This window comes from Rhea americana, unplaced genomic scaffold (assembly GCF_003343005.1).
Source record: "Rhea americana isolate MKP2758 unplaced genomic scaffold, rheAme1 scaffold_412, whole genome shotgun sequence".
NCBI classification, from domain to species: Eukaryota; Metazoa; Chordata; class Aves; order Rheiformes; family Rheidae; genus Rhea; species Rhea americana.
In genome coordinates this window covers 190,180-211,270 of record NW_028186549.1, presented here as the reverse complement: position 1 = coordinate 211,270, position 21,091 = coordinate 190,180, and the positions used below count along the sequence as shown (strand labels likewise).

Here is a 21,091-nt window from a genome sequence, read left to right as displayed (position 1 = left end):
CTGTGAAAGAGCTCTAAAATGGGGGAAGCAATCTTACGGCAGAGGATGGAGAGTCTTAATGCTTCTTGTTTGGGAGTCAGGATTTCTCGACACGGAGTGCTCACTATGGTTACTCTGATCTGTCTCATCTGACATTAGGATTATGTTCAGGTTGGGATCACTTCTTGAAAATGTTTTTTGTGATGATCCAAAATCAGGAGGAAATGCCTATTTTTTAAGTATGTTTTTATACAGATACTGGAAGTGGTTGTTGCTTACTCTGATTCCCCCTTCCGTTGCCCTCCGACACTAACTTGCATCTCCCATAAGTCTGTGTTTCCATAGCATTAGGACGTGTCAAGGCGCTGCTTTGTGACTGTATGTGGCGATGTGGTCTTGTTCTTGTAGTGTCAGTCAACAAGAGCTGCTCTAAATACTCAAAATATCTCCAGATTACAAGCTGCAGTTTTATCTTGGAATGCAAATGCACTGATCTTGCATTGCAATTAATATATCCCTTGCACCACTGCAAAATGAAGGAGCAAAAGCAGTTACGATGGCGCCTCATATAATCACAGGTAGCAAAGAAGGGTTATGTTGGGCTGGATAAGAATAAACCAGGAAGGCCTCATTATCTGTGCACTGCAGCTTTACTGGACTTTGTGATAGGGCTAACGGCAACAGACTCCATCGGATGCTCTATTTATGCTCACTTTGGCAATCACTAACTTACTGGTTAGACTGTGAATGAGAAGATAGGGAACATGCAGGGTTAACTGTAGTCCAGTCTTACTGAAGGCAGAGGCCATAGAAGAGAGGAAGATCTCGGGAGAGTATGTGTGTTTACTTAAGTATTTGAATGCCTTTCAGAGCAATTGCAGAACAAAGTGTACCAGCACAGAGTTGGGTACTGTCGTTATGAAAATACTCTATGGCATTATGCTGTAACTCGTGATTGCAAAGTTAAATGAGTATGTTAGGCCCCAGAGCTTGCTCCGTGCTTTCTTGTAGGTCTTTGATATTGTTGCTGTTCATTGATACCAAAGTTACATACAGTATATGATTGAATACTCTTTGCTGCTTATAAAACATTTGACTCAACTACAATCTACCTGAGAGATTCTTTTGACTGTGCATTGCGTATAGTGTTTTCATCACCAAACTGTTCCACATACTTGAAAAATCCTCACTTAGGCTTTTGTGAGGCAGGTAAGTATTACCTCAACATTCATATACCAGAAAGTGATGTTAGTAGCAGTTCAATAATGTTGCCCTTGTGCTTTAGCAGGAACTAACGGTGTAATGTGGAATAGCATGCTGGTTGCTCAATAGGTTTGAAGGACCCTAGMTGGAAATAAGAGCTGGGGAGATGGGGTGAGGAGGTTTAGGCTTTGGGTTTTGTATATGTGCGTGACTCAGATGAGAACAGTTTGGAAGTCTTCTGTTGAAGCAGTTGCCTTACAGGAAATTGGAGTCCTGTTATGCTAGACTCCATGTGATTGTGGATGACAGTTCTGTCAGAAAAAGCTCCTGAACAAGATAGACAAAGAGCAAAAGTCAAGTACAGAGATGGGTAGCTGGATGACAAAAACTAGACTGGAGCAAAGGATGCCCCAGCAGATGATGTGTAACATAGATGCACCATAGTTGTGGTCCAGCTCAGTATAGTTCTCAAACGTGGGTCAAATATTTGAGCAATTTCGTTAACTTTTATATGAATGCTTATATTCAAAGACCTTGCTGAACTTGAGGTTGAAATCTGGAACTGGGAGCTAAAATAATCTATTTTGTTTCTCCTAATGTTTCTGAATCTGGATGATGACCCTCCCCAAGGTAATTAAAAAAAAAAAAAAAAAAAAACTCAACAACTCAACACAAAGCAGATCAGTATGTGTTAGAAAAGCTGAAGTACTGAATGCAAGAACAAATTTTGCTAATCTTTGAGGTCAGTCACGTGAGTTTAATACAATTATACTGTCAGAAAGCTTTAAAAATGGCAGAAGCCAAGAGGGGCTGTGTATTGCACTTGGAGGCATCTTTATGTCTAATTGCAGATGGGTCAAGGAAAGAATCATTTCTCCTCCACTGGTTAACAGGTTTCAGAACAATATAGACATGATTATCGCATCTAACATAGTAGATTTTGTCTCTTATTTAGATGAGTCTCTTCCTCTCCTCCTGTTGTGCAGGTAACTAGGATTTCTACCTCAACCCAATGTGACCTATGCAAGGACAACGTGGACCAACTTCACTCGGCTTCCACTGAAAGGTGCTCACCTGGCCTGTGCAGGGGTTTCTACTCTTACTACTGGACAAAACAAAAACACAAAAAGACCTAAACAACAGAGAAAACATTTACTGTGAATCGGAGTAAAACAGAAAAAAAAAAAAAAGGCAAAAGAAATGCTTAAAGCTCCAGTTTGTATTGTTGATAGTTTAGATAAAGTATTTATCTTTTTATAAAGTGAAAACAATTTTGACTTATTTTATTCCACCTAGAGTCATAAATACAGCTTATTATTAAATTCTCTGAAYAATAAAGGACTGGCACACCAGCAGAGATATAAAGAGCCTCCTCTCGGTGCTATTTCATCCGTCAGAACTGTGCCTCTAGTTTGAACCCTTGGTGCTGAAATTGGAGGGTTGACCAATGCCAAACCCAGTTCTCAGAAAGGTCTGCATTTTATTTATTCAGCTTACTCTGTTCATATACCAAAATCCACTTGGTTTGCAGCAGTGTGAACTATAGGGAACGATAGTCTTTTGATTTAATGTTTTAATTTGAACTGAGCCAGGCGCTCTGTTAACTGGGTGGTTTTTAATTGTGTTCATTACAAACAAGAACTCAATACTCCCCTCTGGAATGGCAGCTACATTACCTGGCTTGACCCAGGGAAGCTCAGCCAATTCAGGCACAGTTTGAACAGAAGAAATTCAAGTCCTGCCCCATTCGAACTACTTCACTGGCCATTTGCAGTTGCTGGTGGCACTCAAGTCACTGTGAATTTTGGTAGCTAGTCTGGTAACTTTGTTTTGGGATGTTATTGGCATATGGACAGGGTGCATAATCACTGGTATTGGTCAGGCCCTTTTTAACAACATTAGGAAGACTGAAAATCGTGCTTCTGTACTGGTGCAGGTAGCATATTTTCTCAGCTTGTTGTTTTTGTTCTAAGTACAATGTATTTTGTTAGTAGGGTTTTGATACTTGATTCAGAAATGACTTAGCCGTGTACATTTATTGACTAAGTGCATTTTGCTTTTGTATTTCTTTGCTTTAAGTAGGTCTAAATGGTAGTTCACAAAAACACCACAATCTAACTTAATGTGCTGCCACACTATCAAACTGGTGCACTTAATTGTATTGTGACTTCGTGTTCTGTGTACAGAAAGTGCCACTCTGAGCAGTGGCTGTATTTTATAGAGATGTGATGAAAATTTATAAATTTCATATACTTTATTTCATTTATTTTTAGATTGTACAATGCACAGTAAACTTGTAAAAACTTATTTATTCAAGTGCACAAAATGCGGAGAAGGATGATCTATTATGTAGAAATCACCTTGGTCCGTAGTTCAGACTGGACCAAGCACAAATAAAGGAAAATACAGTAAAAGAAGGGGAACTGCAACAGCAAAATGACTAGAGTAAAAACACGTAGAGGCTTTGGGAAACATCTGCCTGTTAGCCCAGGCACTCGGAGGGGCAGTATTGATCACTCTGTGTCAGAGGCACTCGCTGTCCTTAAATCCGTTCTAGGTTGCTAGACTCCCTGATGAGTCTCAGACCTCCAGCAAACAAGCATCACCTTGGATTTGAGCCCTGCCTTACCAGGCACCTGATGGAGTTTCCTGTGGTCACAAAAAGCTGGGCTTAATGAATTAGTTGTTTAATTCCTGCCTTTGTATTCAGAGTAGACAAGATAATTCCAGCCTCGTGTGCTCTCTCCTGCTGTCTTTTCTGGGTTTGGCAGGCGTGGTTGTGAATGCAGTGCTGGTTGCATTTAGAAGAGCGATGGGGGAAGAGGTATGTTAAGAACTCCTGCTCCCTACAGACTTCAGCAGGGCCCCTTTCTCGGCCCCTTTCTCTCACCTCTGGCAATCTAGTAGAGATTTAGAACAAAGTGCAGTTATTTTTGTTGATTCCTAAGAGTTTCTTCCATAGGCAGTCTTTGTGTGCAGAAACAGTTGACCTAGCTTTGCCTCCTTATTCAGTGGAAAGAGAAGGGGTTTACATCCCTGGAAGTTAGGGACGTTTGGAGCTGTTTTCTGCTTTGCATGTGGGAGAGGAGTTGACAGCGGTGCACCCTGCTGAGTGATTAATAGCAAGATGAAACCCTGGAAAGGGGAAAGATGCTTAGAGGGTGATAGCTGAGAARCATCCAGTAGCTTCTAGTAGAAGCCATACCCAGTTTATGTCCTGGAATCCAGGAACGCAATGTAATCCAGATATTATGCAGYTGGGATTTGGGCAACTCCAGCTTGATCCAGATCCCTGGGTAACTGAAAGTTGCAGAGCTGCCTTAGCATCCTTCCCAGTGAAAGGCAAAGTGCTCAGGTCTCTGGAAGACTTCAAAATGATAGGTTGTGCGTGAGCAATTGCTGGAAGGCCTGTAGCCTTAATTACATTTGTCACCTATTTTATATCCCTAATGTGAGAGTAGGAGGAAATAGAAGAAGCAGCTTTCAATGACTGTTTTCACCTGATCACTTTTCTGAAAGGGGACCAAGATGCAGTGCTGCTTAGACCTCTTGGCYTCTCTTCTTCTCAAACCACTAAAGACATCGAGCAAGAGAGTTCAGTCGCTGTGACTGCTTCTGTGAGGGAGATCTTGCCTGTGTTCACCTCGCAAGGTACCAAGAGGAAGGATGCTACTTTTTGTGGAGAAGGGGAATTTGGAGAAGTCTAATTCACCTAGTGTACTTTCTAACCTTTAAATATTCTACCTGATGCATATATCATCCAGCTGACTCTTAGTGCTTCTTTTCAGCTGAAGAGGGTGAGCACATCCTCCTTGTGTGGCATGACTTGCTTTGCCCCTGAGGCTCACAGCTTTTCAAAGGTCGATGTCTCCAGAGAAATCGGAATTGACAGAGCCTTCTGAGCAAAGGCCCTAGGCAAGGAACTTTTAAGATTTGACCCCCAGTGCATATTCTCCTTGTGGAAATGCAAAATGCCTCTTTCCCTCAGTGTCGTCTGCAGGAAAGGGTTGCTCTTTGCTCTGTGTGCAAGGTTGGAGGTGCTGACTGCTTTGGCAAGGTGATGGTCTGTCAGTGGTGTCTGTGCAGGACTCTTCACAAGCCGTCTTCTGACACCTGTAATGTAAGGAAGCCTGCTGGCTCTAGCTAGACAGACATGCACTAACTAGGTATTTTTAGCTAACTAGCATTTGAGACTCAGCTCTCCAGTCAYCATCATCTGGGAAAACCAAAGGAAACCGGCTGAGCATAACTCTATGTGGTCCTGACCCAGGAACAAAAGCATGGTCAGGGAAGTGCTCGAAAGGGATTCTGTCTGTTGGCAGCCCAGAATATTGGACACCTGCTTTAACCTCCTGTGATCTGTGGAGGCTAGGCCTTCATCTACCTCTTGATCACCTTAGTACTGTAATTTTCAGTGACCTGAAATTTGCAGTCGCAGTAGCCTGCACTGCAGCCTTCCAGAGCTGCTCTGCCTGTGCCAGTGGCTTCTACCCATGCCAGGTGCCGTTGGCACATTCAGCTTTTCGTGTCCTTTCGTAAATGCATTTTGCTTGTGTGGAAGTCTTTGGCTAAATCTTCCTAGGAACCTCACCTGAGGTCAGCTTCCAGGAGTCTGATAAGCTAATGCTTGTAGTAAGACCGCGATACGGGAAGCCAGGCTCTGGGATCCTGTGTGCCTATGGTCAGGAATACCCCTACCTTGCCTAGTGCTACATCTCTTTGGGAACCTGGTGCTTCTATGTGAAGATTTTGGATTGGTGTCTTAATACTGCTTCAATTGGGTTAAGTCACTGAGGTTGCTGAGGGATTTAAGAGTCTTCCTCTTCTCCGCTCCATGCATCCTTTGCCTGTTAGCCATAATCTTGGGCAAGTTCAGTTTGTTTTGAATCTGAGCCCTGCTGTCTGCARTATGGGGAGGAGACTTGTCTGTCTTAAGGATTGCTGAAGGAATAGCTCTTGGAGGTATTAGGAGATGAATAATAAAAGCTCCAATCCATATGACCACAAGAATAAAACCTTTGTGACCTTAATGTCTGAGTGCGGTGCCAGAGATCTGAAACCTGTTTTCAATAATTGGAGATGCTTTTGAGTAATCAAAGCCAAAAAGTGAGCTTCAGAACGAATTCTTTCTGTGTTACGGCTTCCTGCCCTGAGTCCAGTCACTTCATGGCTGTCACAAATGTTCCTTTTCATCCATGTTGCTGCTGCCAGCAAGGGACTCATCAGGAAGTTAAAATATATCTTGTAGCGTGTATGTTGCCAAAAAAAAAAAAAAAAAAAAAAAAACTTCCTAAATGTTGTGCTGAGCTAAACCTGTGCCCTGCTGCTAAATGTCAGGCTTAGGGAACAAGCGTTGCACTCTCTTCCTTTTTTGGTGATTTGCTACCTCTGGCTTTCCTTCGCCGTTTCCAGTCCACTGAGACCCACTGTGCTCTGAAGCTGTGATGTGCTGGGAGCGCTCCAAAAGCACGGAGCTTAAACTTGCTGTTTGCTGTAGATTAGTCATTCAGCAACAATCCTTCCGTTAGCCAAGGGAGTGTGGGGCACTCCGAAGTGAGATTGCTTTGCTCTGTGTAGCTGAGGGAGAAAGTGAAGAGAGATTGCTAGAGGGTATAGATTTGGGTTGCTACTGAAACCTCGGTGGTTTGCAAGGTCTTTGGGAAGTCAGATGGCACCTGCATTACCTGTTGTTTTGGTGCAAACAAGACAGTTTTCTTGGGGAAAGGTGCAAATGATTCTGTGGACAATCACTAGTGGTAGGAAGCAGCTTGACTCCTCTTAGTTCAGGTTGCGGATGCAGTGAGAGAGGTGAAGGGAAAGTGGCTTGTGAGGAAACTGCCAGCAACGGGGAGTACAGAGCATCCTAGGTGTACTTTAGATACAGATTTTAGAGTGCAGTTTCCTGCTGGTGTCTTCTGTAAACAGTGGGAACTACTGCTTCCTTGGCGAGGCAAACTAGAAGTCTTTTCTGATGCTTCCGTCTTCCTTCCTTCCTTATGGGGCTAGCTGCTTTCTCTTGTAGCACACGGTTTGTTCTCACCCTGCCATCCTGTGAGGTTAGAATAGTCTCTGGGTTTGGGCYTAGTCTGGGTTTTCTATCTGTGCTAAGACTTGCTGTAGACATGGGCATGGCAGGGGAGATGAGCTTACCRGGTCTCAATCTGCAACTGCACTGTCACCTGGAGTCCCACGCGTGGGGAAACCCGAGGGATGACTCTGTCCTGAAGAGACGCTGCTAGTCCTTGGTTCTGTGGATAACCCYCGTGCCTTGTCACTCTTCAGCCTGACATCTGCACAACTATTTTTCACGCTTGTTGTGCAATCGCAAGTCAAAATGTTTTTATTAGCTTTTTAAATTCTTTTTAATCAAATTGAATATGTGGGCAACTAACTTCTTCGTTTGAAATCTGCTGAGCAGATGGGTTTCAGGYTTGCTTTAAGCTCTTCCCTTGCATCTCCAACTCAACTGTTTCAAAATCAAGCATTGCTTCCATATTGCTTGACCGCGGCTGTTCTGTGTTGACAGCGTGGTCAGCTCTGCGGCTAGATGTGTAATTGTGTGCCTTTACCCTGCTTGTGGGCGAGAGTTTTCTTTTGAGAAGTATTTGCTGTTACTAGAGTGCAATAACATTTTGTCAGTACTGCAGAAATCTGAACAGACGTATCGGGGATCATCRCTTTGCCTCAGAAAGTAGAAGGGCGTGAGTGGGAAGGAAACGAATGTAACCCAGATCTGCCTAGCTTGCTTTTATTTTTGCACTCGTGCATATTGAAAGCAGCGGAGACTAGAACGGGAAGCGTTGGCAAGGCAGGCGCTGCGCGGACCTGCAGCTTGGCCTTGCCTCTGGGGCCTCTGTGGTTTGATTCTTGCTCGGATTGTGTATTCAGAAAGCAGCACCTGCTCCCACCACCTGTTGTTCTTTTTTTTTTTTTTCTTTTTCCCCCACTGGGAAGAGAATCCGAGCATAGGAAAAGCTGAACGATTGCAGGAGAGAGCATCACCTGGTGCAGAGCTGGTATCTGCAGCTGGGTAGACTTAGCTCTTGCTCAAGTGATTAGTTTTTTGTGAGTCACTGTGAGCAATTTGAAGGCCAGCTTGTGCTTTCATCTTCTCTGGGTTTATGTGGAGGGCCCAGCTCTTTGCGACTTCTGTGGATACGTAACTAGCTCACAGGGCCCTTGGGAGCTGTGCCTGTGTAGTACTCCTGCAGAAGGGAGTCACTGGGGCAGGTTGTAGCACTGATCCCAACATGTGGTGCAGCTGGCGGGCAGGAGGATGGCTCTGCAGAACAAGCCAAGTCTTGCAAACAGTTATTGAACCGGTGGGCAGTGCCACTCCGTGCAGAAGGTTTGCAGGATTGGATCCTTAAATTATTAAGGCTTTATCAGTCTGCAGTTGTCTTCTCCAGGCGAGGTTTTGCTGCGTTGCTGGAAGAGGAGACTCCTAATGCTTGGAGTTTGTCTTCAAGCTGTCGATGAGACTCTTGATGAGACTCCCGTCCTGGCTCAGGCGCAGAACGGCGTTTCCCCGTGGCCGTTCTTCCCCAGCCAGGTCCGGAGCTGGTGCTATTTTATCTCYTAGCACTGCTTACACAACACGCCTGTCGCTGACCCGGGGGACCCTTATCGTGTTGTAGACTGCTAACGTCAATCCCAGGTGCTGCAGCTCATGGAAGAGCTGTTTAGTAGGACACGGTAACTTGTCCTAGTGCTAATGTGAGGCTGAGAAGGGTCCTACGTGTAGTTCATTTGCTTTCTGCATTGAAATCAGACCTTTGAATACAGGGTATGGAAACCTGAAGATTATTGACTTTTTTTTTTTTTTTTTTTGAGGGAACTCTTCCAACCAGTACAGGTGGTCTTCAAAAACTCTGCTTTTATTATTTTGCCTGAGCCAGAAACATTTAAGAGGACTGGGAGAACCCCAAATGATGGTTTCTTCAATTAAGGAAGTGATGCAGTGGACTGCAAACCAACATTAACGTATCTTAAAATCACAATTTGGGGAGAAGAAACTAGACAGTGTTTTTGTGAACTATCTTTGCAGCACTGAGGAAAGATCACAATAATTGGATTTTTTTTTTTTTGAAGCACAGATGTACAGTCAGTGTACGAATATTTTGAAGTTTTATGGCTAACCGTTCAAGATTTCCCTTTCCTTTCCTCCAGCATTTCCATAGCTTGCATATCAGATTTTCACTAAACGTTGGATTACCAGTTTTTAAAACTTCGTTGTGCCATATTTTATTTATCCTTTTGCATTATAAATATATAAATACCTATTTAGATTGAATGATGCTATTATTGTGAACTTCAGGRTTTAAAACCAAGGGAAAAAAATGGAAATACTCCTACAGTTTACTTAATGCTTGCCACCCTCTTTCTGAAGAGGCTTTGGGAGGTTTTTTATAGTTTGAAAATCAGTTTTTTTAAACAATTTTAAAATGCTAACCCTGAAGTTCTCAAGTTTGTGATCCTTTGGTGGTGGTGGTGAATTTTTTTTAAGGTACATCTGATTGCCTTTTCTGGTGCAGTCAAAACATCCTTTAGAAAGGTCGTGTTTCTGGAGTTAATGAGGAGAAGATAGAATGGGTTGATCCATCCTGCTTGGCTTTTTTTTTTTTTTTTTTTTNTTTTTTTTTTTTTTTTTTTAACTTATTAATCTTTTAAGCAATCAATTTCAAATTAAAAACCAACTCTTTAGGTCTCTGTTCTAATTAAACTTTTTAGGAGTGGGAGCCTGCCCTCGCTGAGTGGGACTTTGATGGGGAAAGCAGTAGATTGAGGTTGCTGTTGCTCAGGAATTAATTAGTAAACTTTTAACTACTAATAAAAATCCATTTTTCAATGGATTTTTTTTAAAATACCCATTTTCTTAGAACAGTGATATGGGATGTTTCCTAGTGAATAGGAATTAGTTTATATAATTTAGCCTATTAAACTGAATTATTTAAAATTCAAACTTCCCCTAATTTATCTTTTTTTTTTGTTTGTTTGGGTTTTTTTATACCGGTAAGTTGTCCTGTCATTCCTTTCATTCCTCCATAGAAGTAGCGTGAATTCTTCTGGTGTGTATATATGTATGTATAATATATATATTTCCACCCTGCCTTTCTAATTCTCCACAATGTAAGAGTTAGTTTTTTCTCCCSTTCCTTCACTTTAATTTCTTGTGTCTTTACCTTGATTTGTAATTGAAACRATGCTTTGAAGTTTTGTCTTTATATTAAAGTGTATGTATTTTAATACACCGTACTGTTGTGGAGTTTCACTGCTTCAGCAGGATAGACCTCCAGAGGGGAYGGCTTTCAGCGGCCGGCAGAGCAGAGAGAATTAAGCGTTCTGGACGGCAGCTTCGTGGAGCGAGAGGGGCAGCCCGAACTCCCTGCTCACCTCCCCTGACTCTGGAACGGGGCAACTCATTTAGCTTTGCCAAGGCTGAAGATGGGTTAAGTGACAGGGTTTAACATACCAAACCACCCTAGCGAAGTTTACTCTTCACTTCTGGCCAGTAATTTTGCTGCCGCTAAGTCAGTCAGGCAACATGTTAAAACTTCAGAAGTGATGGTTGTAAATCTTCTCAAGCCAATAATGTTGCTGCGGGATCCCTAAAACGAGATGACGACCCTGACTCRTGCAACACTTGACTAGTTCCTGAAGTAAGGACAGCCTTTCCCTGGGAAGGCTCCAGACGATGCTAGATGTTGAAGAAAGGTTGCAGCAGCATGTTTGTCGCGCGTTACTGGCAAAGCTTGGCTCCGTTTGCAAAAAGCATGACAAAAATCCCCTTATGGAAAAATCACTAGCTAGCTTCTGAGCTGCCTTACTGCCTGCTCCTTCCAGAAGTATGTAGCTCTTCCTAAGAGGACTGAAGGAGCAGTCTCTAGAGTAACCCTACTCCAATTCCTGCAGCAGCTGCCCTTTCCTTGGCAATCCCTGCTGCTAGCAATCTCCTCCTCTAGCTTTGCTTGCACAGAGCCCAGCTGAGGCTCGATGCCAGGAGCAGTCAAGGCAGGTGGGAGAAACCTGCTGCAGTGCCTAAGCCAAGTAAGGGGCACACCTAGGAGCAGGAGCTCGCTCTGCCCACCCCTCCTCAGCAACCCCTAGTGTCTTAGAACAGCTCTGACTGCCACACTGATTAAAACAATTTTTATTGGAAACATTCATCGTATAACAGATAAACAGCTTCAGTATACTTTCAGGGAGCCTGTACTCAATGCTCATTGGAACAGGCCACCGAAATACAAAAATCATAGTGAACAGAGTATGAAAAACAAACATTTGTCTATAAATCACCAGCAGTTAATGCAGATCTCTCAAGTGGCTAGAAGTACCATCTTCCCTTACTCCTGTAACCTAACCCAGTGTCCTAGCACTAGTCTCAAAGTTGATCTAGCTAACCAAGTTACTGGGCCTGCGACAGGCCCACATAACTTTTCACAGCATTTGTCTTACATTCACTTAAGAAATGTCATTTCTTAAATAAGCGTTGGGAGTCTGTCTTGCTCACCCAACTGTTCCCTATCCCTAACATCTAAATAAAATGCCCAATTTACATACAGTGAAGACAGTAGGTGTGAGACCTACCTTCTGAAAGACTCGTACAAAGAGGAAGCTACTGATAGTAGTGGAAGGCACACAGCAGAAACCTGTGTTAGCTATTGAAGGTGGCTGGCAGCAACAGTGAACCTTGCTGTAGTGCTGGACTTGTTTGCTCCAGAGGATCAAGTCTTGACTAAATTCCTAGGGTCTTGCTTATAGAGAGGTTCACTTGGCATATTAAAGAACTCACTGGACTTTGGGGAACTGACTCAGCTTATGTGTGGATGTCGACGTTCTGCCTCCGAAACTGGCTGGAATGAACTTAAACCTTTCCTTTCTGCAGTCTGGTTCACGCGCCGGTAAGCTAATGCTGATGGCTGCACAGTCGAGATGATACCTGCCGCTTTGATGGGGGAGCCCGTGGCCGCTCTGCTCACCCAGAACTGCCGACGAGGAACCGCAACACGCTCCCGTGCAATTCGGATTATCCTGTTGCTGGGAGCCTGAAGCACGTCTATCACCTGTAAGGCCTCTATAGCGACTACATGGACAAGTCTTTTTATTATCACAGTAAATAAGGTAGCTGTCTACCCCACCAGCACGTCAGGAACATGTCCCTGTGCTGAAGTGAAGCAGAGTAGGCTCACGAAGATTAAAACGCACTTTAAAGTCATCTGAGGACACTTAATTCCCTAAAGCACAAGCTCTGATATGTTCTTGCTTTTAATCCCTTATTGCTGCTTCCCCTGGAGTTGCCATCTGTCATCAAAAATAACCTACTTTCTGCCTCCAACTTCTCAGGTCCTCAGTTTATTATGCAGGACTGCTGTCCCTCTGCTTATTTTGGTAATGGCTGGAGCAAGCACCTGGAACCACTGCAGGGAACGGGGATATGTGGGAAGAGAAAGGAAGAATCTTGGGCTTGAGGTTAAAAATAAAGCATCAATGGCATCTGCCACTCTCCTAGTACCTAGTACCAGCGTGAGGTAAAGAAGGTAGGCCAGGCCACTAAAGCTCGCAAGCACAGGCTGATCTTCCTGCATTAATTCCCCATTAYAGAGCAAGAGACTCGAAACTTACCCTTCAAATCTGGATCACAGCATAGGCTGCTCTAACCCAGCTTGCTCAGCACRTGCTGCCTAACTGCACAGCAGCCTTCCTGCCTCCCAGGTAGAAAGAAGATAAAAGCTGCAAAACCCYGTGCTCAGGTCAAACCCAAGTGCTTCTGCAGGGTTAACGGAAGCCWCTTGCTGCATTCTCCTGCCCCAGGCATGAGTGAAGCTTCTTCTGTCAGCAGCTGCGTGAAAATGTTACCTGTGAGATTCCACAGATTTCTTTTGGCAAGGAATGGCCTCTGTTCCCGTGAGCTGCAGCACTCAGCCGCACCCTCTGCTATTGCACAAGCCGCGTCTTGGCTTGGAGGGACTGTCCTGGCGGCGATCAGGAAGCAGGGGCTCTTGAAGCACACGCATGGAAGCGTGGCAGGGAACCTTCTGCCCCTTGCGTCTGGCTATGGTTCRCCTTCCTGCAGTCATAGCGATTGCTGAAGGTGCAGAGCTTCCCAGGAGAAATGGTGTGCCTTAATGCTTATCATTTCCTTACAGGAGTCCCAGGGAAGGCAGCACTCATTCCCTGGCAGAGGGGAGAGCTGGTGTAGGTCTCTGTGACCTTGGCAGGGGTAGTTGTTCAGGTCTTTCCCTCTGCAAGCTCACAAAGGAGTAAAAARCTGCAGAAAGGGCTCAAGGAACAGTGTTAATCCACAGATGTCACAGGCTCCCTGGGCTTAAGCGCAGTTCTGCACACCCTGAAGCGCATACGTCGAGCAAACGCACACGTAGCAGTTCCTCTCTTTACAAACCTCKCTGTCTGGCTTTCCTCTCTGGGAAGCAAAGTAACTGCACAGCTTAGCCCACTGGAGTAGTGCRGAGGGAAGCAAGGTCACAAGACACAGAGCTTTCAGACTGCTCTTTCCCTAGTGCTTTGCAGCCAAACAGCCTYTCCCTCCTCACGCATTTGTGTGAGCACCCTAGCTAAAAATCTGTAGTGTGGGCTGGCCCTGGGGCCAAGCTTCATCAAACCTCTAGCAATTAGCACCACCTGCCCCAAGAAGAAAAAGAACCTTCCAGAGGCAGGTGCTAGTGACTGCACAGACACTGCTGCCCTGACACAGGGGAGGCGMTGTCCCTTCCCCACCAGCCGGAGCACTGGCTGAGCTGCCAGGGTGGGCCCTGCTAGTGGAAGGCTTTGCACTCCTCCTTGCCAAGCTCCCCACCTCCACCTTCCCCTGGCCTTCAGACTCTGCTAGCAGAAGTCTCAGCACCAAAAATGGCTTCCAACAGGAGAGGACATGACGGGGTTAACCCTGCAAGCACAGAAATGCCRTCAGCTGGAGAATCCTCTTACAGTGAGGGGCTGAACAACCCTCAATAGCTCCCTTGGAGGTTGCTGGAAAAGCTGGAGCCAGAAGAGCTGAGTAAATCATTGCAGGAGGGGGATGGGAATGAAGAGGGAAGCTGGAGGACAGCAGATGCTGGGGACTCTCTTCAGTCCCTGCTTCCTCTGCTCTTGCTCTGAGTGGTGGCTGTTTTGCTCCCACAGCTACAGCAGTGCAAGCAGGGGGCACCTGCRGAGATGTCAGTGCAGCCACCAGTCAGCTCGCAGTTTTGGTCTGCAGTGAGCAGTTAAGACTCTGGCTGCCTGCACCACTGGGGCAGGTCAGGGGCACCAGAAATGGGAATGTGCAATGAATTCCCTTTAAAAAATCATACTAAATTACTTGTCTAATAAATTAAAAAGTCACTTGGTCACCACTGTGGGGAACTGTTGCTCTTCCTCCCTGGGGAAGCTTGGGTTTGACCCCTTCCAGAGGAAGGCTGTGGCCAGACGCCAGTTCAGCCCAAGCGTGGGGGGTTATTGCTTGCGTGTTCCCAGCTGGAAGCGGGCTTCCTCAGAGATCCCGTACTGCTCCAGGGGGTCCTGCAGCAAGAACACATCAAGGGCATCAGCAAGATGTGGACAAGCAGGCAAACCAGCAGGACTGTCCCTTCACCAGGCTGCAGTTCAGCATGTGGTCACCTCGCAGCGTAGCGCTCCAGGGGCTGGTGCTAATTCCAGTTGTGTGTCCTTGGGGAGGACACAGCTGAAAACTAACACTCACGAGCTGTACTCATTCCATCCTGGCACGTGGTGCTCATGGCTGAGTCTCAGCCACCCCTGTTGCYGCAAGATTGCCAGGAGCAAGAATGCTCCAAGGAGCCTGGCAGAGGTGTGAGCAGCACCTCAACTCAAGCATACCCTGATCTTGCCAGTGCCAGGTCTACCTGGAAGCTCTTGCAGGGGCTTGGTGGMACTCAGGGCTAGGCCAGGACAGGTCTGTCTGACTGCAAACCTGAAGCCACTCTGCCCTGCGCATAGAACATACACGGGCTTGAGCCGAGCACTACRCTCCGAGAGCCTCATGCACGTGTCCCAGCTGGATGCAAACTGCATCTTCCCCAGCAGAGGAAGACTCTCAGGTCACTGAGCTTGACGGGCTGTTCAGATTATACCTTCAAGAATAGAYTTATTAAGGGACCTCTTTCCTACACAGAGTGGCAAACAACTTTGTGTAGGACAGGTGGCAGCAACATCTGAGATCACCAGCCCCCCCGTCCAGGCCAGCATCTCAAAAGCCAATTGCGAAGTACTCACCTTCCCTGTCATTTTCTGGATCTCATTCCGGTAGAAAATCAAGCTCCTCCTCATGAATTCATAGCTGTAAGACAGGAACAGACCATGCAGCAGCAGGATGAGCAGAAAAGGATGTGGGGAAGTTTCAGATGCTATTTAGAGCTGAAGGGAAGCCTGCTTGGGAGGAGACAACCACTTTCCTCCYCGAGTTCACCACAAGCCAGTCCCAGAATACAAACAGCACAAGGCTGCACAGTACAGACCTTGCTGTAGTGCCCAGCCTACCTGGCTCGCTTGAGTGCCTCGATCCACTCCTGACACTGCTCTTCACTGTCACATTCAAAACAGTATTTCCTCTCCGGCTCCTCAATGAAACCTACCAAGGATAAGGAAAAGGAGTAAGAAAAGTCCTGGCAGAGTCACCTGCACTCCACTGTCTCTGGAGCACTGTCAGACTGTGTCAGGCTGTGGTTAGCACTTCTGTTCATCTAAGATGGCCTGTGAACAAGCTGGTAACCCAGGCCTCTTTCTGGTGTGGCTGTCCCCTCTAGGTTTCCCTGGACRGCCTGGGATCACACTCGCTCCTTGTCCTCTAAGGGCAAAGACCCAGCCAAGCTTGCTTCTACGCACTCAAAGTCCAGCTCAGGTACCGGTTTCCTCTGGGCAMCTGTTATGAGGCACTGGAAAAAGCAGACAAGTTGCTACAGCTGAGTAGCTGCCCCAATCCCTCCCCTGCTTGGCTGCTTATACATAAATGTCCTTCCTCATACAGCTATACTAAAGCAGTACAGAAGGGATGGTGGCCCAGAAGTGCCTTGGATACCTAGAGTACCTTGTACTGCTACAATCCCTTTATATTCTTCTTGCCCGGAAAAAAAAATGCGACACTAACTCCAGAGGCACTTCTGTGCAGCGTCTCCCAGGTGGCCTGGAGCAGCTGCCTACAGTGTCTGTCAGCTTATAGCAGCCAGCGACTTCAGAGAGGAAAGAACAACTTCTCAAACTGAGAGTGACAACTAGGAATTGAATCTGGATGAACATGGCCAGATTCAGGACTAAAATTCCCTCAGCCTCCTTGCAAGCAGTCACCAGAGATTTGGTAACCAAAATGGAAAATGGCTCAGAGGAAATGATTTTGATATATGCAAAGGGCATCTATCTGAGGAATTAAATCACACTCAGAGAAGGCACTGACCTGTCTTTGCTTGAAGCTTTGGGAATTTGGTACTGTGCACAGTGGAAAATAAGTCCCTGTGCTAATGTGTAGTTCTTTATCAAGACAGAATCAGGACATCGACATCTAATTAATTATGTTGTTCCCAAAGATTTGCACTTTAGTACACAAGTCAGAGAAATCTAGGTTGCTGCTGAGAAGTAACTGGGTCAGACTGCATCACTCCCCTCAGGGCKGCTGTACAGGGACACAACCAGACTCCAAGTGTCATCACTTCTAACACCTTTCTCAGGAAGCCTGATTTACCAGGGCTCCTGACAGTCCCAAAGTCCTGGTAATTCAGAGTGTGGTGCCTAGACAGGCTGGTAAGCTCAGGCTGTTTCAAGGATCCTTTGGAGGCAGTGAGAACACGGTCCCTCCCGGCTGGAAGAGAAGACAAGGCTCTGCACAAAAAAGCAGCTGTGCCTGACAGCCAGGCCAAAAAGATATGGGGATGGCCTTGGAGAAACATCCTGTTATTTTTGCCACATACCTCTTGCACAATGATTAGTTGTTGGATGAAAGGCTGCTTACAAAGGACGACACACCGTGAGCCAGCTGGAGTCATGGCTATCAACACAAGGACAAACACTGTGGCGGGAGGACTGGTGCTAGATTAGCCCGACAGATGGTTTATCTGAGGCTCACTTTTTTTTTGATAAAATGTAATAGCACAGAAGCAGCAATCTGTCAATACCAAATCCTCCTAGAGAGGGATTTCCACAAGCACTGAGCCACAGCCAGTGTGTTTTTACAGCTTCTTTCCTCACATGCAGCTGTGCAAATCACAGACATACGATTTCGGCCAGCAATGAAATACCACTGCCTCAGGAATGGAGCACGGCAAAATCACAGTAATAACTGGCAGCTGATGAAGACAGGGGCTGAGAAACCCCTGGGAAAAACACAGGGAAAAACAAGAACTAAGTAGCAAAATATTTCCTTTTACATAGTATTTTTAATTGCATAAGGGAAAAGCTAAAGGAATCCATATGCAGAACTCACTGATTGAGAAGACGTTCTCTTCCTCTTTGGTGATTCTGCAGTGCTCCAGCAGCAGAGCTCCGATGGGCTGGAAAAAGACCAAGAGAGAGGGTTTAAACGCACATTGTCCAGCCAGTGCTACAGATGTGGATCACCAGGGGTGACAGTGACCAGATTCATTTTTACCCAGGAGTAGTTACAGGGGAAACTTATCAGAGAAAATATATTTCCAGAATATCTTTGCATATTCTGCGCTAACTGCAGTATAAACAGAAAATCCAAACCACCCAAGTTATGCCAGCGTAGCAAGTTCCTGACCATCAGCTGATGCTGGAATTGCTGTGCACACTCATAGCCTCATTCCTTTGCGGAGTAAAAAAAGATTTGCTCAGCTAACTGTGAAGACAGCTTGAAACACGTGAGAGAGACAGATATTGCTCACACAGTTCTGAACCCACATAATTTTGTCATTGCCTTTCAAAACTTCATACCACCTTTAAGGTAATTTAGTCCAGAATTAAATGAATGTTCAGCATTCTTTTAAGCAGCCTGGTTATGTCTGCTGACATGCTTCATTGTACTAGCCTTATTTTTAACGCTGTGTTTCTGCTTCTTCAGATTCAGTCTGGGGGTTAGCATTCACTTCTGTGATGCACAGACAGTGGCACAGTTTACTCTCTAGCTCAACAGATCAAATTAAGATGAAATATTTCACATGGCACATAGAAAGACTAATGCAATTCCACATTTAACTTTGTAAGGCCGGACACAAAGCTTCACAAGAGGCTAAGAACAGTGCGTTGATGAACTAGGACAGTTCAGGATAAACAGACAAATAGTAGGTACTATTTGCCACCCCGTGCACACTGAGCAAGGACATGAAAACCAAGGAGTGATATAAGCCATAAACAAAAGCAAGCCACAAGTGAATTCTTTTGTCCAACCTAAACAAAATGCAAGAGACAAATAAAGCAGCAAAGATGATACTGAAAAATACGTTTTAATTTATATTTCTGGCATGATATTTTTACTTTAGAACTAATCACCTGCCAAWTTATTTTTGATCCATTCAAAAACATCATCTGCCTTCCATCAAAACCCACAAGAGTGCTTAAAAATAATGAYTGTCAGAACAGAAAACAGCAAAGCTAGCTCTGGGTTACAGTAAAGGAGACGTGCTGTAAGGAGCATCCTCAAAGGCTCATAACGGAACGTTCACATGGGCGTTACAGATGAATCTTTATACATACACATACACGAGAATGATTGCTCAGCTTTTGGCCATACCTAGAGCAATGTGATTGCAGCTTCAGTAGAAAACTGATTAGTGACTGCAGTTCAGTAGGCAGGAGAAAAGAAATGTCTTAAAATAAGAGCACAGCCATTATCAGGGTTAAATTTTATAACAGACACAGTCTAAAAATGCCACAAAATGCTTTTCAGTTAATTAAGTTGTAATACCTCTTGCCAGCACACACACAGCACCTTTCTTCACACACGCTATAAAGATTCCTTTTATATTCATTTTTCAGATACACAATCTTTAGCAGTTATCAAGGAATTCAGCAAAACACTATAATATTTCTGCAGTGGCAAAACCAGAAACAGAACCCAGATGTCCCATCCCTCATTCTCCTATAGTCCTAAGGCCTACCACAGGCCTCTGCATGCCAAAAATAATAATATTAACAAAGAATAGCCACGCAAATTTCTTCTTACATACAGTAAGCAATATTCCTGGTGTAGAAAAGAAGAAACAATGCTAATTCTTTTCCCAGGAGAGCATAACATAAACTTCCTCTCACAGTTTAACACAAAAAGCTACAGTGCTACAACTAAACATTACAGATTCCATCTTTTGCAGTTTGGGGCAATGGTTCTGTTTAAAGGATTCATTCCAGATGCATCCTAACAGTATCTGGATGCGTGTGGCTAGATGGCAGTGATTTCTTCTCACCCCTAGGAGCTTTTACTGTTTTGATAAAATAGCAAATATGGGCACTCTGTTCTAGCTATGGCTGCCTGTTACTGTACCAATTTACAAAGTACACGGAATTAATATACACAAAAAAAAAGCAGGTTCCATACCTCCGCTTCATCTGTCCGGAAGTAGAACAGAAAGTTGACAACAAGCTTCACAAGGCGTTTCTTTAACACTGCAAAGAAAAAGAGCATTCAGGTGGCAAGTCTGTGGGATGAAGCGTGTGAGCCAGCTGGCAACGGAAAGGAAAAGAGAAGCGCATTCCATCTTTGCTAGCATCACGCCGATTCAGCCAAGCCTACGGGGAAGCTCCGTTTTAATTTAAACCTTTGCCACATACCAAGGCACATCCAAGCCTAAATGCTGCTCGCCCCACTCAGGAAATGCACCGTCTCAATTTATCCCAATGGCCTGCTCTTGGCCGTACTGTAACGAAAACCCTAACACCTTCTCGCTGGACAGATCTCAAAGCATGGTGTCAGCAATACACGTAACAGCCTCCTGCACGTGCCACCTCTGCATGGAACCACCAGCAAGAAAGTCAGGGACAAAGCTCGTCAGGATCCTCAGGAAAAGGAAAAGCTCTGAGCAASAGCATTGATTTAACAAAAATATTTCAGTGCTGGTTTGAAAGGAATATTGCTGGAGCATTTCAGCGAAGAGCTGCCTATTTTGACTGGCGCACTCAAGGTGCTGGGAGAGAGAAAAGCTCCTATTTACCTTCCACCTCGGTGCCTCTTAAATCCCTCCACATCTCTGTGTCTGCATATCCCTCCAGCCAGCTTCTTCCTCCTATCACCGAGCCCCAATCTCACGGCCTCTGCAAGCCACGCTTCACCCCAGTACCTCCAGTCCTGTCCCAGTACCTCCCCCGCAGCCCGAGCCTCTCCAGCCCAGCACACAGCCCTGCCCTGATGCTGCACTCCCAGTCCAGGCCCAAGATCCTCCTTCCTGTTCCCCAGTCTTACACCCCAGGCCTACCTCCAGTCCAGGCTCCCAGTACTCCCAGTTCTGCTCTAGTCCTGCCGCTGTCCTGTCCCCACATACCCCCAGTCCAGCCCTTGTCCTACACCCAGTACTCCCAGTCCAGCTCCTGTCCTACACCTGTGCTCCTAGTCCAGCCCCTGACCTACACCCAGTAATCCCAGTCTGGCCCTCGCCCTTCCCCCCAGTACTCCCAGTCCGGTCCCGTCTTTCCCCACAGTCCCTCCCACCCCAGTGTCTCCGCCCGGCCCCGGCCCCGGCCCCGGCCCCCCTCACCGCTCCCCTTCTTGGGCACCCGCATGAGGATCTCGGCCGCCTTCTCGGCCGGCTGCCGGGCCAGGCAGAGCAGCTCCCGCTCGTTGTAGCGCATGGCGAGGTGCCGCCGCCCTCGGCGGCCGCCGGCCAGCGCCGCCCCCCCTCGGCCTCGGCCGCGACCCGGAACCGCTCCCACCCCGCCCCGGAAGCGCTCCCACGGCGCCGGAAGGCGCGCGCCGCAGCGGGGGCGAGGCGCATGCGCGGCGCGGGGCGCGGGCCGG

At 46.0% G+C, this 21,091-nt stretch overlaps 2 protein-coding genes across 3 annotated transcripts in view; one reads left to right on the top strand and one right to left on the bottom strand.

Moving 5' to 3' along the window:
- Positions 1 to 10,038, top strand: part of DOT1L (DOT1 like histone lysine methyltransferase) — a 59,296-nt gene extending 49,258 nt beyond the window's left edge. The window contains exon 29 of the mRNA XM_085314818.1: positions 2,169 to 10,038. The gene's annotated coding sequence lies outside the window, so the exon portion shown is untranslated. The remainder of the gene's footprint in view (positions 1 to 2,168) is intronic.
- A 1,278-nt stretch (positions 10,039 to 11,316) lies between these two features.
- Positions 11,317 to 20,998, bottom strand: PLEKHJ1 (pleckstrin homology domain containing J1). Of its 2 annotated transcripts, none has more exons than XM_085314835.1 (6): positions 20,832 to 20,998; positions 19,679 to 19,746; positions 17,612 to 17,678; positions 15,679 to 15,769; positions 15,415 to 15,478; positions 11,317 to 14,700 (listed from the first exon to the last, which is right to left on the bottom strand). In XM_085314835.1, exons 1-6 carry the CDS (start codon positions 20,923 to 20,925, stop codon positions 14,635 to 14,637), a joined length of 450 nt encoding a protein of 149 aa, XP_085170961.1. In that variant the 5' UTR covers positions 20,926 to 20,998; the 3' UTR covers positions 11,317 to 14,634. The 2 variants fall into 2 exon arrangements, with proteins under 2 accessions (XP_085170961.1, XP_085170962.1); XM_085314836.1 differs by lacking the exon at positions 20,832 to 20,998 and adding an exon at positions 20,292 to 20,721.
- Between the last annotated feature and the right edge of the window lie 93 nt (positions 20,999 to 21,091).

Excerpts from the sequence above, each read along its gene's own strand:
- PLEKHJ1 (XM_085314835.1), bottom strand. The coding sequence starts at position 20,925 with ATGCGCTACAACGAGCGGGAGCTGCTCTGCCTGGCCCGGCAGCCGGCC. Across the intron at positions 17,679-19,678 it reads TCCGGACAGATGAAGCGGAG|CCCATCGGAGCTCTGCTGCT; the intron begins GTATGGAACCTG and ends GTCTTTTTCCAG. Across the intron at positions 15,479-15,678 it reads GAGGCACTCAAGCGAGCCAG|CTATGAATTCATGAGGAGGA; the intron begins GTAGGCTGGGCA and ends CCTGTCTTACAG.